A 16,020-nucleotide genomic window follows, 5' to 3' on the forward strand; every position below is an offset into this window, starting at 1 on the left:
CAGATCTCGGGAGAACTCTGAGTCTTTGCTTTGTCTGTCTTGTGGGTGATGCCAGATCTTGGGGGAGTGGGATCTTTTGTACCCTCCTGGGGAAATGCCCCTTGCATCCAGTGAAAATGGCTCAGTCATGTCTGACTCTTTGCAACCCCATGGACTATACAGTCTACAGAATTCTCCAGGCCGGAATACTGGAGTGGGTAGCCTTTCCCTTCTCCAGAAGATCTTCCCAAACCAGGGATCGAACCCAGGTCTCCCGCATTGCAGGCGGATTCTTTACCAGCTGAGACACAAGGGAAGCCCTTGCATCCACGGGGTTAATACAGTCAGGAATATTTACTGTCCATTCCAGCTGAAACCTGACAAAGTATTTGAGAGGATTTTTTAAAACTTGTATTAAAGTAGCTCTATTATCAGAAGTTGGCCAAATTGGAAGCTGATTTTAAAAGGCTGAGAGCAATGTGTTTTTTTAGCTTTTGTCCTCTAAACTAAAACTATGTACCCAGAAGGAGAGAAACACATTAGGAAGCCTTTGTGGAAGGATATACTAAAACATTCCAAAGACATAGAATTCTAAATGTGAAACAATGAAATCTTCTGATTTTTACCTTAGTGGAAGATCTTCTCCCTGGCATAAAGAAACAAATTGAGGATAAGTGGTTGGATGGTTGGGTCAGTCTCTTAATATTCAGGTTGCAGTCCAATTATTTGAGGAATTAAAAATATTTTATTTGTATTACAGATAGAGTCTTTACAAGAACGGAAATGCAACTCTAGAAACAATGCACAGCACACTCATTCCTTTGCTTTTTTTCCTTTTTCTTTTTTTAACCAATCCTCAAACCTCCCCAATTCATCTCAAAATGTTTTCAGATTTCGTAAATTATTTGGACTTACAAACAGGAGTCCTTCTTTGTGGAACTTGCACTCTTTCACTGTCTTTTGAGATGTAACTGTTCTACTTGGTCTCCTCTAGAAACCAAGGTAATTCTTATCAGGAGAGAGAGACAGAGAGAGAAAAGGCTATTTTGCAATTCAGGCCTATGAAAAAATCTTGTCTCTTTCATAAATATTAGTAAAAAGCTATCTGAAGAGGTAACCTTAACTTGTTCCATCTGCCAGAAACACAATGATCTTTTATAAGCTAGTGGGTTTTGCATTATCATACCTGTCTCATGCCTAAAATTTTAAAACAAAAGCTATAAAAACTGTTTGCATCCGTCTTTAGGTTTATAGTATCTATGTGTGTTATAGTCGTATGATTTTTTTAAGCTTCCCAGTAGTATTGGCATTATTAATTTGTAAAGAGCTCTATTTTAATTGGTTTAAAGGCAAACAGTAAATAAAATATACTCACAGAAATATAGAAACCTGTTTTTCAAGTTCATGTGATCTAGGATAATCTTCATAAATAAAACCTAATTTGTTTACTTAATTAGAACAGGTCAATCTTTGAAGCTATTAGCATTAAACAGAGTATTTTTAATTCTACCTCGGTTTACAAAGTCAAAGAAGCTCCTTCCCTCAGTTGCAGAATTTGTCAGCAAGAAACAACTTAAAATGATTAGCTGTTTAATGTTTCATGAAATTTCCAAAAGCAAATCTAATTGTTAAGAACAAGTAAATTAGATACACATAAATAAAAGGTTTTAAATGAACGCTCAACGAGAATTGTTTTATGGTATGTCTACTTAGAAATAGTTCCCAGAATCTTTAATGCGCTTCAGTTCATCTTTCAACAAGGTAAAGTCTCCATTCTGCTTGTATTCAAACATTTATTAAGCACTTAATGTTGCCAGACACAAGTAAAACACATTCAGAAATGAATGGAGGTAGCTTCTCGCCCTAGAGGTACAACAAAGCACACCTCAGCGAGCTGTGTAGACAGTTAACTTCCCCTTCTCCAGTTTCTCCCATTTCTTTCAGCTCAGGGATTTATAACCAGAGGACGTCCTACAAAAACTGCAGCGGAGAGACGACTGCAGGTAGAGTGGGAGAAGTCTAAAATAAACCTGGTTTATAGGCGAGCACGGCTCACCTAACACTCAATAACCATCCCCGTATCTGCGTCAAGCAACCGCACGGAGCACACTGTAAATTTCACAAATTGACCAACTTCGACTAACGAAATCAAATTTAAAAGTTCCCAGGATCGCGTAAGCCAAAGCCGAACAATTTCGTACTAACTTTTGGTTGAATAGTTTACAAAAAGAAAAATAGACAACACCGTGGCGACCTGAAGACTTCAAGGGGCCGCGGAAACCGCGTCTCGCGAGAATCGAGGATCTGGGCCCTCGCCCCAAGGGACTGGGCGGGGCGAGGCGATGGGCGGGGCGCCGGGACCACGAGTTCCGGGTTCACGGGTCGCGGGTCCGCTGCGGCTGTGACCTCCGGCGGCGGTCTGGGCGCGCAGCTATGGCGTGGAAACCGGGCCTCCTCCTGCCGTTGCTGCTGTTGCTGCTCGGCCCCGCCCCGGCGCGCAGCTTCGGCCAGCTGCCCTTGGTCCTCAACACCTGGCCTTTCAGGAATGCAACCGTGGCAGGTGCGGGGCCGAGCCGGGGGCTGCGCTGCGCGAGCTCGCGGGGCGGGCGGGCTGCCGCTGGGCCGGGGCCGGGGGCCGGAAGCCGGGAGCCGGCCGACCTTCCGCAGCCGCCCCGCCGGGCTCTCCCGCACCCTTCCGCGCCGCGGCGTCTCCCGTGCCGCACCCTCCTCCCCGCCACAGCTGCATTTTAGGTCTTCAGCGGCGGGGTGACTTCTATTCGGACGCCGGTCACTATTTTCCACCCTGACCTACGGCACTTATGGCCTCTGCTCAGACTTCCAGGGGCCCCTGCACCTTCTTTTGCCTTTTATTGTCTTTTCTGGGCTTGTGTCTCTTGTCGGCCTCAGCACCTCTGCTTTCTAACCCCTGACGTATCTGCAGTAACTCTCTACTTAAGCTTGGCAAATGACCAAGTTCCCAAGTAAAGCATCGTCTGTTCACCTTTACTTTCTGAGCTACATGCTGACATGCCGTATTTATCACTAGAAATACGGGGTTCCAGTCTTGGTTATACATTATCATCATCCTCAGTTCAGTTCAGTCGCTCAGTCGTGTCTGACTCTTTGCGACCCCATGAACCGCAGCACGCCAGGCCTCCCTGTCCATCACCAACTCCTGGAGTTCACCCAAACCCATGTCCATAGAGTTGGTGATGCCATCCAACATCTCAACTTCCATCTCAACTTCTGTAGTCCTTTTCTCCTCCTGCCTTCAATCTTTCCCAGCATCAGGGTCTTTTCAAAGGAGTCAGCTCTTCGCATCAGGTGGCCAAAGTATTGCAGTTTCAGCTTCAGCAGCAGTCCTTCCAATGAACACCCAAGACTGGTCTCCTTTAGGATGGACTGGTTGGATCTCCTTGCAGTCCAAGGGACTCTCAAGAGTCTTCTCCAACAGCACAGTTCAAAACCATCAAGTCTTCGGCACTCAAGCTTTCTTCACAGTTCAACACTCATATCCATACCTGACCACTGGAAAAACCATAGCCTTGACTAGACGGACCTTTGTTGGCAAAGTAATGTCTCTGCTTTTGAATATCCTGTCTAGGTTGGTCATAACTTTTCTTCCAAGGAGTAAGCGTCTTTTAATTTCATGGCTGCAGTCACCATCTGCAGTGATTTTGGAGCCCAGAAAAAGTCTCTCACTGTTTCTAGTGTTTCCCCATGTATTTGCCATGAAGTGATGGTACTTTGGCCACCTCATGTGAAGAGCTGACTCACTGGAAAAGACTCTGATGCTGGGAGGGATTGGGGGCAGGAGGAGAAATGGACGACACAGGATGAGATGGCTGGATGGCATCACTGACTCGATGGACGTGAGTCTGAGTGAACTCTGGGATTTGGTGATGGACAGGGAGGCCTGGCGTGCTGCGATTCATGGGGTCGCAAAGAGTAGGACACAACTGAGCGACTGAACTGAACTGAACTGATGGGACCAGATGCCATGATCTTCGTTTTCTGAATGTTGAGCTTTAAGCCAACTTTTTACTCTGCTCTTTCACTTTCATCAAGAGGCTCTTTAGTTCTTCTTCACTTTCTGCCATAAGGGTGGTGTCATCTGCATAGCTGAGGTTATTGATATTTCTCCCGGCAGTCTTGATTCCAGCTTGTGTTTCTTCCAGTCCAGCGTTTCTCATGATGTACTCTGCATATAAGTTAAATAAGCAGGGTGACAATATACAGCCTTGACGTACTCCTTTTCCTATTTGGAATCAGTCTGTTGTTCCATGTCCAGTTCTAACTGTTGCTTCCTGACCTGCATATAGGTTTCTCAAGAGGCAGGCCAGGTGGTCTGTTATTCCCATTTCTTTCAGAATTTTCCACAGTTTATTGTGATCCACACAGTCAAAGTCTTTGGAGCAGTCAACAAAGCAGAAATAGATGTTTTTTCTGGAACTCTCTTGCTTTTTCGATGATCCAGAGGATGTTGGCAATTTGATCTCCAGTTCCTCTGCCTTTTCTAAAACCAGCTTGAACATCTGGAAGTTCACGGTTCATGTATTGCGGAAGCCTGGCTTGGAGAATTTTGAGCATTACTTTACTAGCGTGTGAGATGAGTGCAATTGCCTCAGAACTTCTCAAAAGATACATGTGCCTGGGCCCCGCTCCTGAGGTTTTCATTCCACTGCTTGAACCGAAACTTTTTTTTCCCAAGCTGCTTAAGTGATGTTGATTTGCAGCCAGCTGGGACTGAGACTGACTAAACTATCACCTCCTCTAGGAAGCTTTCCCTCATTTAGTACCCTCAGACCCAGTCTGAGTCAGGTGCCTGTCTTATGTGCTTTGGTAACATCCTGTACATATCTTGGTTCTGTCATTTTCTTACTGTGTTCCAGTCATTTTAACTCGTACTGCCCCAGGAGTTTCTTCTACTCCTCCTCTCCCCCATTTGAGGCTACTAATAGAATTTTCTGGTGCTGAACTGGCTTTAGCATTTGATGGCCTTAAGTTTGTATGTTACAGGCAGTGCGTATGATTCAGAGAATGCGTAAACAGGTTGCAAGAAATTGCCAGCGACAAGGAGACAGAAAAGAAAGTTCAGGGCCCCAGGCAGGAGACGGTTCTTTATGTTGCCTGAATTCAAGGGGGAAACTTCTCTAAATGTACTTTGAAGCCTGTTCTTTCAGTAGTAATACTTAAATTATTTACAAATAGTAGCACCAACCTGTCAAGGAATTCTATTTTTATTAATAAAGAAATTGACTACTGAAGACCTTTTTTCTCCTTCCCCTTTTCCATCTATGGGGCTCTGGAGAATATAGTTTAGTGTTAAAAGCATGGCCACTGGAGCCAAAATAAGTAAGTATTTAATATGGTATTTCTCTCCTTCCATTTTAAAACTTACAACTGAAGCTACTAAAAGGCAAATTGAAAATTAATGATATAGCATCATAAGATTTTTTCTACATAATCATTTAAATATATCTAATACTTTAAATAAAAATATACCTTCTGAAGTAGCCTCTATCACAGCAAGTGTCCATAACAGTACCATAACAGCAGATAATTCCAATGTGGGCTCAGATGGATTAATTCAGTTACTGTGTGATTAGTATCCCCATTTTAAATAGCAAGAAACAGATCTGGAGAGGTTAAGTTATTAGCTCAGGGTCACACGGCCCAGAATTATAGAAGTATTCTTTCTTCACACACGTAGTAGAAATGGGTACTAATAAGTGAAAAAACCCTCACTTTGCATCAATAGCTGAAGCCTTTGGATTCTTCATGGTAAGTAGCTGTCTTATATAATTCTGTCTATATCATTCTGACTTCTTTGCAACACTTGATAAATGAAAATTTCAACTTAACTGGAGTAAATGTGCAAACAATTTTTAAAATAAGCGTTTCCGTGCCATGTTTGGTCTGTTGCCTTTGGCATGGAAAGGAAATCACTCTCTACACAAGCACTATTGGGATTTGATTCCCAGCGTGGAAGACGTTGGCGGCCGGAGGTTCGGCCCTGGACGCGGTTGAGAGCGGCTGCGCGACCTGCGAGCAGCAGCAGTGTGACGGCAGTGTGGGCTTCGGGGGCAGCCCGGACGAGTCGGGAGAGACCACGCTGGACGCCATGATCATGGACGGGTAGGGACGCCCTGCACGCAGAGCCGTGTTTCTCTCCGCGGCTTTGCTGCAGGTTGAGCTACATTTGCAGTTAGTCTTAAACCCAGAGCAAGATGCACAAATATATACGGTGTTTATTCTTGTTTTAATTTTTTTATTGGAGTGTAGTTGATGTGCAGTGTAGTGTTAGTAGATGTGCCGCAAAACGAATCAGCTACACACATGCCTTTGTATTTTCCCATTTAGGCCATTGCTGACTATCCAGTAGAGTTCCCTGTGCTATACAGTAGGTCCTTGCTCTTTATTTTATATGTAGTAGTGTATATTTGTCAGTCTCAATCTCCCAATTTATCCCTCCCGCCCACAATGTATAAGTTTTGATATATTTTGATATAACCTATACTCAGTATCTTGTAATAACCTATAATGGAAAAGAAGCCAAATCACTTTGCTGTACACTTGAAACTAACACAACATTGTAAATTAACTACACCTCAATTTAAAATTTTTTTGAAAGGAAAAATCGTTATCATAATAGAAATATCACATGGAGGTAGGTAGGTCTCCTTAGAATAGAGAGAACCTTGAAGTACAAAAACGTGTACCTGGGAAACCATTGTTTACCTGCCAGCCACGAGCCCTGTGGTTTCCCTGACCTGAAGCCTTAAAGGCCCTTTCAAAAGCCAAAGCAGTGGGAAACTGAGAAGGCCAGTGCTTTGGGAGTATATGGCTAATTGATTTTCTGGGTTTTTTCCCCTTAAATGTCTGAATGTGGGAATTTGTATGAACTTTGTGAATGTGTTGTCGCTTCTATGGTATGACGGTGGAGTTTAATCCTACAAAACACTATAGGTTGAAGTAAAAAACTTGTGAGCATATAGAAATACCTGAATTAATCTTACCGCGCTTGTTTCTGGCAGCACTACCATGAACGTGGGAGCAGTAGGAGATCTTAGACGAATTAAAAACGCCATTGGCGTGGCGCGCAAAGTCCTGGAACACACGACGCACACGCTGTTAGCAGGAGAGGCAGGTGTGTTTCAACTGTGCTCCATTATGGTGTCTTTTGGCTCTAGTCTTCACTCTGAAAAAAGGGTTCAGTATAAAATAGTGCATAAAAGCAGACCTAAGTTCAAAGTCCAGCTGTTTCACATAACATGTTTAACTTCGGATAAGTTCCTTAACTTCTAAATCATACTTTCTTTATCTTTAATGGAGGATATTTTAGAAATCAGTTTATTATCAGTAAATGAGTAATTACTGGAGGGGAACAAGGATTCAGCATCATTTCCTTTCTTGTGTTACATTTTTATGGGTATAAGACCTGAGAGACATATGATGACAGAGGGTGGGAACAGAAGGAGTTTTGCTACAACAATGCTACATCCTTGAACACCTTCCTAGGTATATACTAAAAATCATACCGTGATCTATAGTCAAAAATCACATTTGCTACATCGTTTAATGATGTAGTGAACAACTCCAGGAGGCATCCTTCAGTTTTGTTGATGTTCAGAATGGAAAGCTCCCCGACAAAGCCAGGAGCCGTTACTCTTTTGTGGAATCAGTGGTGCCTTTGTTGGGTGTCTCAGCATTTCTTTACATGCCAGGCACTGCACCCCAGTTAGAGCCACAGAGTCACTGTGGTTGCAGGGTGTCCCTTTCCTTTTGTAAAGCAGAAGGAGCAAGATCTGGAGGGAAAGGAGAACTGTCCTCACACACATCACCAGGGTGTCAGTAGATGAGCGTCAGGAAGGTCGTAGGGAAGTGGAGACCTGGAAACCGATGCCCACAGCACTCCTTGAGTCTGAATACTCCCTGGACCGTCTGTGTTTCCCCCTCGTTGTGCTCCATGAAGGAGACAGCTGACCCACAGCACTTCCTGTACATACATTTTATTTAAAAGAAGACACTTAACTCATGTACATTTTTGTTCCCAATCTCCAGCCACTAAGTTTGCCGAAAGCATGGGCTTTATCAATGAGGATTTATCCACCAATGTTTCTCAGGCTCTTCATTCAGACTGGCTTGCTCGGAATTGCCAACCAAATTACTGGAAAGTATGTATGCATGATTTTTTAAAGTTATTTGAAAATATTGAGTGACAGTCCTTCTGCTTTCGGTCATCTACCTCTTGCCTGCAGCGTGAGTTAACACCCCTGGTTGCTCGTTGGAACCAGCGATTGAAGCCAGCTCTGGGCACAGGTGGTCTCGAAAGCTCCCTAGCTGCATCCGATCCACATCCCCGTTGGGGAGTTCCTGGCCCCTGGCAGTGGCTTCGGACTTAAAAGGTTTCTGCTGTGGGGTAAGGGGCTGCCTCACTGCAACTGCTCTCTGTTTCTTTGTAGCAAAAGTTTCCATGTGTTAAAAACCCAAAGTTTGGAAACCATTAATCTAAAGTATTTCTTAACAGTTTATCTATGTGCAGTGTACTCTATATTTTACCCTTATTCACCTTGAAGATTTATACTATTAGGTGTCTGTTACTAGAAAGATAATTTGCCTGTAAATCAATGGGAAAGCAAAGAAAGTGTTAATCCTCAGTCGTGTCCGACTCCTAGTGACCCCATGGCGATATTGTAGCCCGCCGGGCTCCTCGTCCATGCAGTTCTCCAGGCAGAATTACTGGAGTGGGTAGCCATTCCCTTCTGTAGGGGATCTTCCCGACCTAGTGATTGAACCTGGGTCTCCTGCTTTGCAGGCGGATTCTTTACGGTCTGAACCACCAGGACTTTAGCCTAAATCGGTTTTTCTTTCCCAGCAGAATCCTTCTTTGGAGTACCTTGATCTCTCATTCGCTTCTTCACCAAATTCTAATTACCTTTGAGTAACCAGGGAGTCTCTTGAAAGAGACCACTGCTTGACACCAGGTCACGGGAGGCACCCTGTGCACAAACGGATAAGACACGAGTTGTAGGCTTCTTGCTTTAATACTAATCCAGGTCCACAAGCTGAATTTATGAATTTGGATTATTTTCTTGAGCCTCTAAGATTCATAAAAGAATCTGAGAGTACAACTTAGAATATGCTCACATGAACCCAGCTCTGAAAATTGGAAGGTTTTAAAATAGATTTTGCTTTAAATCTCAGCATAAGTCTTCTTGGCCAGGGAACAGATTCTAAAATTGAAAAAATCAGGTTGTATATCTGATTTCTTTAAGGAATCCAAAAAAAAAAGAAAATCTAATCTTAAAAATCATGTCTAATCTAAAAAAGAAAATCTTTATATTTGCCATTGTGCTGAGACATTTTGGCATATACAGAGAAAAAGTGGGGATCTCTTACAGATATTATAGCTGTCTAGTCCATATTGGGTAATTCTGAGATTTGACTATGTATTTAGCAAAATTATATCCATCTGTTCACATAAGACTTAGCTAACCTTTGGCTTTTAATTCTTACTTTTCAGTTACCAGATGTCCTTTTGGTTTCTTGCTGATGTTTAGTGATTGTACATAACCACTTGCTGATTTCTAAAATCACCCTTTCTAAAAAATTAAAACTTAAATATTATTTACAGAATGTTATACCAGATTCTTCAAAATACTGTGGACCCTACAAACCACCTACTGTCTTAAAACGAGATGGTATCACCTACGAAGATACAGCACAGAGTTACAGTCATGATACTATTGGTAATTTGTCTTCTCTACAGTTTTTATGGTTATAGTCAGCCATTTTTAATTGCTTCCTTGTAGTTTTAAATTTCTTTATTCTTATTCATGAACCAGAAGGTGATTTTGATTAACTGCCAATTAAGGGAAAAAAACATACGTATACACATATGCATACACACACATTCTTTTCATTCTTTTTATATGTATACATTTTGGTCAGTTACCTTATACAAAAATCTGATGATCATTCACTTGATGATTTTTAAATCTTTGTTTGATATTTAGTTCTTTAATTATTTTATGTTTGCCACATTCAAATGATCTCTCCAGTCATTTCCGGTAATGTTGGAAGTTTCCATTAGTGTCCAGCAGTGATTCTCTTTGGCATAATCATTGAAGAGGCACTGAAAAGTGAGCAGTCTGAAGTGAGGAAATGGGATGCCTACAAAATGATGCCATGAAACCAGGTCATTAAAACACACAGATTATATACCACTGGTGTAATTTTCAGAATCCCCAAGATTCCTATTGTCTTCTACCTGAAATTAATGGAAGAGGATGTTTATATTGCCAATTGCTCAATTATTTGGTTTTATTTGAGGTACACTGTAGAGTTGATACCTACAATGATATATTCTTTTTTAAATTTCTAGGCATGGTCGTCATCCATAAGACAGGAAATATTGCTGCTGGTACATCTACAAATGGTATAAAATTCAAAATACCTGGGTTAGTGTTTCTAAAAGAACAGATCTCGAAAATATGTATTGATTGTCAGCCAATATGTCCTAGGTGCCTTGGGGGATGAAGAGCCTTAAGAGCACAGCCCTGCCCTCATAGCTGAGTTTACTGAAAGAAGATACATGAGTCGCTGCTAAGTGCAAAGGAGAAGGGGTCTCAGCCAGGGCTGCAGAGTTCAGGGGTGATCAGATTAGGCCGGGATAGTCAGGGAGACCACAGAGAGAGGCCAGGCACTGACCCTGAGCCTGAGCCAGGGAACGGCGACGTCCAAGCCACGTCCGGAGCCGACCCGAAGCAGTGCACGCCTGGGTTCAGGGCTCAGGATGGCCAGAGCAGAACTGCGCATCTGTCAAGGGCAGGGAAGGAAGACCAGAGCCGGACTTGAGGCGGTCTTTAAGGATTCCTGGACTTTTATTTCAAAGTAGCAGAAAAGCATGGAAGGTTTATTATTAACACAAGGAAAAGCTTGCTGAAATGCTGGCATGTGAGCTGGAAAGCAGGAACAGCTTGTAGATGAGGAAAAGCGGTTGGGACCTGTTGAGACGATCCAGCGTGAGACAATGCAGGGTGGTGGTGGTGGCTGTGAACCTGTGTGGCCCCGCTGCGTGTGACGGGCTGCTGTCTGATCGCCGTATAAGGAGTGCCGGGTTGTGAAAACCCAAGTGGAAAAACTAAGGAAAATCTTGCTTGTCTGTATTCTGATGAAGAATTTACTTGAAATGATAGTCAGTGACTAAGCAGAAACATCTAAGAGAGTTTTCTGCACCCTGAATGACCATGCTGTGCCCTCCCAAAGCCGAATAGGAGACTCACCGATCCCTGGGTCTGGGGCCTACGCTGACGACATGGTGGGAGCCGCGGCAGCCACGGGCGACGGGGACATCCTGATGCGCTTCGTCCCAAGGTGTGTCCCCCTCCTCCATCTGGGACTCCAGAGAGTCGGGTGGCAATGCCATGTGTCAGGATAGAACATAATCGTCTGTGCCACGTGACCCAAACCTGTGTGTGGCAGAACTTTTTAGAAACCCTGCCTACCAGCTCTTCACACTATCACTTTAACAGTCATAATCGTTCAGATGAAGCAGTCATAGTCGTCTGAAATGGAATAATACCGCTCACTGCGCTACACAGATGAGCATACTTAGGATCTATTTAAATAAAGTGTAAGGCCACTAAGAAAACGTGAAAACTGACAACAGAAGTAGAAAATGGAGTCACTACATACCGTTAATGACCGAAAGATAACCCTTAGAGTTAGGTGTTCTCTTCATGCCTACTGTTTCTCCCCATTGACAGTAGCCTTGTTTCTTATTTAAAGAAACTATACTCTATACTTCCTGACTTTAGGCTGTTATTACTAAATAACAGTTATTCAGCCAAAGCCAAATACATTACTTCTTATCTGAAATGAGTGGGTGGGTGAGCTGAAAAGACAGAAATGGTATCAAGATTACTTCCTTTTCTGTTGATATTGCCACAGAAGTTAGGGGCCTCTGTTCACCTATCTGCACTATTAAATTTGACAATTTTGTAGGTTTTACATGTGGAACCTCAAGTAACCAAACTTTGGAGTTTGTTTATTCTGTGACACTAAATTTTTGCCTCTGTTTAAATCAGCTATCAAGCTGTAGAATATATGAGAAGAGGAGAAAATCCAACCACAGCGTGTGAAAAAGTGATCTCAAGAATCCAGAAGTATTTTCCCAAATTCTTTGGGGCTGTGATATGTGCTAACGTGAACGGAAGTTATGGTGGGTTTTATTTGAAATTCATATTTGTGTGGACCTGCAAATGTTGATGAGGACAGTGACTTTTAAATGCTGTGAGGAATTTTATTCCTCTGCAGCAGAAACTGGGGCTATACTGAGTAGATAGATGTTCACTGCTGATGTGTCAAGACCCCCAAACGGTTAAAAATGCACCTGAACCCCTCCTTGGTTGACTGGCAGTGGTTAGGATCCAGTCTTTGGTTTTTAGCTTTGTAGCCTTGACATCTGTCCAAAGGAAAGTTTAGCTTCAGCTCAAGTGCATGCTGAGATGGGCTAATCTAGTCAAATGCCTTTATTTGTTAGAAGTAGGTAGGGATAAATGATCTTCCCTGCTTCTTTTCCGTTCATTATTTAAAGGCCTCAGTCATTTAGATCTCAGGGTTCCCAGGTACAAAATGTATTACCAATTAGTAAACTAAAGGCGTTAGCAGAATTATTTTTGCAGTGTATTTGAGGCATATCGTTTGCTTCATTTACTTTTCATGTGAACCTATCACAGTTTCAAAGCACTTCAAGATCAACCACGGCCGCTCCTCATTAGTGAGATTTCAGATGGGGAAGATACATGGCCTACTGATCAATACAACTTATTAGGTTAGACTGCTTATTATTGTGCTTTGATCTCTTACTTCCCACAGTTCGGTATTTGAAAACTTGGTGGAGGAATTCCTTATGCTTTTTTAAGTACTAAAATGCAAAAGTCAATATAAGTTATGGGGGAAAAGGCTTTATGTCTAAAATAAGTCCGTTTCATCGATTCCCTCTTAGGAAATAAATCTTAGAAAGCTCAAAGTTGCATTTAACAGGATGTAAAAATGATAATTATATAATTGTAGATGAATTTAAAATTGACCAGCTCCTTATGCTGAAAGTAGTGGCATTAAAAGGATGCCCTCCAGGTGTCTGAGCCGGGGAAGAACTGTCTCTGTCTGACAGAGACCATCTTGACAAATTAGCCTCCCCACCCACGGGCATAGAAGAGTAGAAACGAACAGGGAGCCTGGGGAGGGGAGGATTATGGTTGGATACAGGGAATGGCCCAGTGACTAGGAAATGTACCTGAAAATTTTCTTCTGCTACAAAAAGGGTAGGTATGAAAACTTTAAAATAATGGTAGCAATGACCGCATGTGTATAGGAGCAAAACATCAGCCTTTATTATGAGGTCTCATGGGCTGTCAGCTGATGTGTGCTACACGCACACTGGTATGGCCTGCCTGGACAGCAGGTACACAGTGGCCACTGTCCGAAGCGGTGTCTGTACTGGTTGTAAATACGTGCATTCTACATTTAACCAAATGGCTTTCTTTCTTCTTGGCCCCAGGTGCTGCTTGCAATAAACTTTCAACATTTACTCAGTTTCCGTTCATGGTTTATAATCCTCTAAAAAGTGAGCCAACTGAGGAAAAAGTAGACTGCATCTAATCCAGCTTTTCTGTCAGCATCTATATTTAAAGAAGAAACAGAAGCTGAAAAGGCTACTCACTGTCATTGAATAATGTGCCTCATGTATTCTAAACTCTGTAAAATAAGCACAACAATAAATTTTATGCTGAAACAGCATTTTCACTTTGTATATGTGAAAAAAAATTTTTGTTTTTACTTAAGCTTTATATATCCCCTGAAAATGAATATGTATGTGTGTATTTTGTATATGTTTAATTTTAAGTGATCTCTGGATTTCTGCTCAGTGTTTCAAGAAATTTCTACTTTGGGGATTTATTTCCATAGTAATATAGTAAAGGCACAAAACGTAATCTGTATTTGGATACTTAAATAGGTAGAGTAGCCAAGATATTTAGACCCAAAGGAAGAGTAATGATGAGTCCCACCATGATATGCTCTAACTGAATTTCAGTACCTTTACAGTAGTATGTCAATGACTTATTATCAATTTTACATAATATGGTCTTCTAGCCTGAAGAAAAAAGAATGATGTTAATATTAAAGGTGCATTGTGTTTTGCACGTATTAGAAAATGTGGGCATCTCATGAGCAGCCGTGTTGATTTTCTTGGACTTTTCCATCTAATGGAGCTCTCAACCTGTGAAGGTTTGTTAGCCACAAAAATCTCTAGACTTTTAGCTACAAGTATTTAGTATTGATAATTTCTTGTGCAAGTTGATTTAGGGAACTTGATGTGTTCTGTGGTTTTATGAATCTCCTGTCCAGAGGCTAGCAATGAGTCAGTGGCTCTTGTCCGCCTTGCTTTCCTGAGCACTCAGTCAGCCGTCTGTGGACAGCCATCCTGAACTGTACGTGTGTGTGCTCATTGTCATCTCTGCCTTCATGACCTTGTACATCAGGAGTCATTAATAAAGCTGTATGTACAATATTGTCCCCACCTACGGGGTATCTGCTCTGTTTTTTTCCTACACTCATCTTAAAATTTCATGGTCTTTGTAAGTTAGGGCTGGAAAGCTGTAGTTTTGAGAATGCTCTCAGGTCACCTGTGCTTAGACCTCACCCCGTATCATGACTGGGGTGCCTCCTCACAGACACCCTCTCTGGCCCATCCAGTCGGACTTCACAAAGAGGAACTTGAAAGCTGGACTCAGCAACTGCTGATGGAGGCCTGAAAACCAGTAAGGAAATAATCCAGCCTCACACTCAGAGCAGCAGGGAAAATCTTAACTTTTGTGGGTTCCCATAAGGTGTGATGATTTGTTGAACTTCCTACTTGGGCCTTGGAACAGGGAAAAAGAAGCCAGATTGAAACTCAGAGTATATTTATTTATATCAAGGTGAAATGCCTGTGTTTCTTGTTTGCCGTCCGTTAACATGTTAGGCAACCACGTACCACCAGAAAAATAAATTTGAAAATCTTCACAGCCTGTCGCTCCCTAGCAAATTAGTTGATCCTGATTTACTCTTGTAGAACTCTGACCTGAAGTTGTTAGACATGTACATGTACACTGCTGCGGCTACTGCTGCTAAGTCGCTTCAGTCGTGTCCGACTCTGTGTGACCCCATAGACGGCAGCCCACCAGGCTCCCCCATCCCTGGGATTCTCCAGGCAAGAACACTGGAGTAGGTTGCCATTTCCTTCTCCAATGCATGAAAGTGAAAAGTGAAGTCGCTCAGTCGTGTCCAACTTTTCGTGACCCCATGGACTGCAGCCTGCCAGGCTCCTTCGTCCATGGGATTTTCCAGGCAAGAGTACTGGAGTGGGATGTCATTGCCTTCTCCGACATGTACACTATATGCACATAAAAAGGTATCTATTTCTAATATCAGCACTCAAATGATTCCTTTTGGTTTCAAGAGACAAATAATAAGCATAAGACATTTTTAATTGACATATCATACCTAGACTGTAACATACTTTTAAAGCTCATAATTTTTAATTGTTGAAGTTCCTTTTCAGTTTAGTCCCTCAGTCATGTCCTGCTCTTTGCGACCCCATGAACCGCAGCACGCCAGACCTCCCTGTCCATCACCAGTTCCCGGAGTTCACCCAAACCCATGTCAATTGAATCAGTGATGCCATCCAACCATCTCATCCTCTGTCGTCCCCTTCTCCTCCTGCCCTCAATCTTTCCCAGCATCAGGGTCTTTTCAAATGAGTCAGCTCTTCACATCAGGTGGCCAAAGTATTGGAGTTTCAGCTTCAGCATCAGTCCTTCCAATAAGTATTCAGGACTGATTTCCTTTAGGATGGACTGGTTGGATCTCCTTGGAGTCCAAGGGACTCAAGAGTCCTCTCCAACACCACAGTTCAAAAGCAGAAGTTCTTTTTATTAAAGTATCATTATATCTGATACTTGGTGACTGAATTTGGACCTGAGGACATAATTG

General features: G+C 42.5%; 1 protein-coding gene and 1 long non-coding RNA gene across 5 annotated transcripts in view; one reads left to right on the forward strand and one right to left on the reverse strand.

The window, feature by feature from the left end:
• Positions 1-2,352: 2,352 nt before the first annotated feature.
• On the forward strand, positions 2,353-14,652 carry AGA (aspartylglucosaminidase). The gene is made up of 9 exons (XM_055567465.1): positions 2,353-2,539; positions 5,964-6,117; positions 7,017-7,129; positions 8,044-8,156; positions 9,617-9,731; positions 10,367-10,442; positions 11,251-11,358; positions 12,072-12,205; positions 13,547-14,652. The coding sequence occupies exons 1-9, from the start codon at positions 2,413-2,415 to the stop codon at positions 13,645-13,647; spliced, it is 1,041 nt and encodes a 346-aa protein (XP_055423440.1). The 5' UTR covers positions 2,353-2,412; the 3' UTR covers positions 13,648-14,652.
• The window catches only part of LOC129643217 (uncharacterized), a 30,825-nt gene continuing 24,795 nt past the window's right edge, over positions 9,991-16,020 (reverse strand). For 3 of the 4 annotated variants that reach the window (XR_008710162.1, XR_008710161.1, XR_008710160.1), the window contains exons 5-6: positions 11,268-11,453; positions 9,991-10,117 (exon numbers count right to left, since the gene is read on the reverse strand). This is a non-coding gene — a long non-coding RNA (uncharacterized LOC129643217). Of the gene's footprint in view, positions 10,156-11,267; positions 11,454-16,020 lie in introns of all 4 variants that reach the window. The other variant, XR_008710163.1, reaches the window with a different exon arrangement.

This window comes from Bubalus kerabau, chromosome 2 (assembly GCF_029407905.1).
Source record: "Bubalus kerabau isolate K-KA32 ecotype Philippines breed swamp buffalo chromosome 2, PCC_UOA_SB_1v2, whole genome shotgun sequence".
Classification (NCBI taxonomy): Eukaryota; Metazoa; Chordata; class Mammalia; order Artiodactyla; family Bovidae; genus Bubalus; species Bubalus kerabau.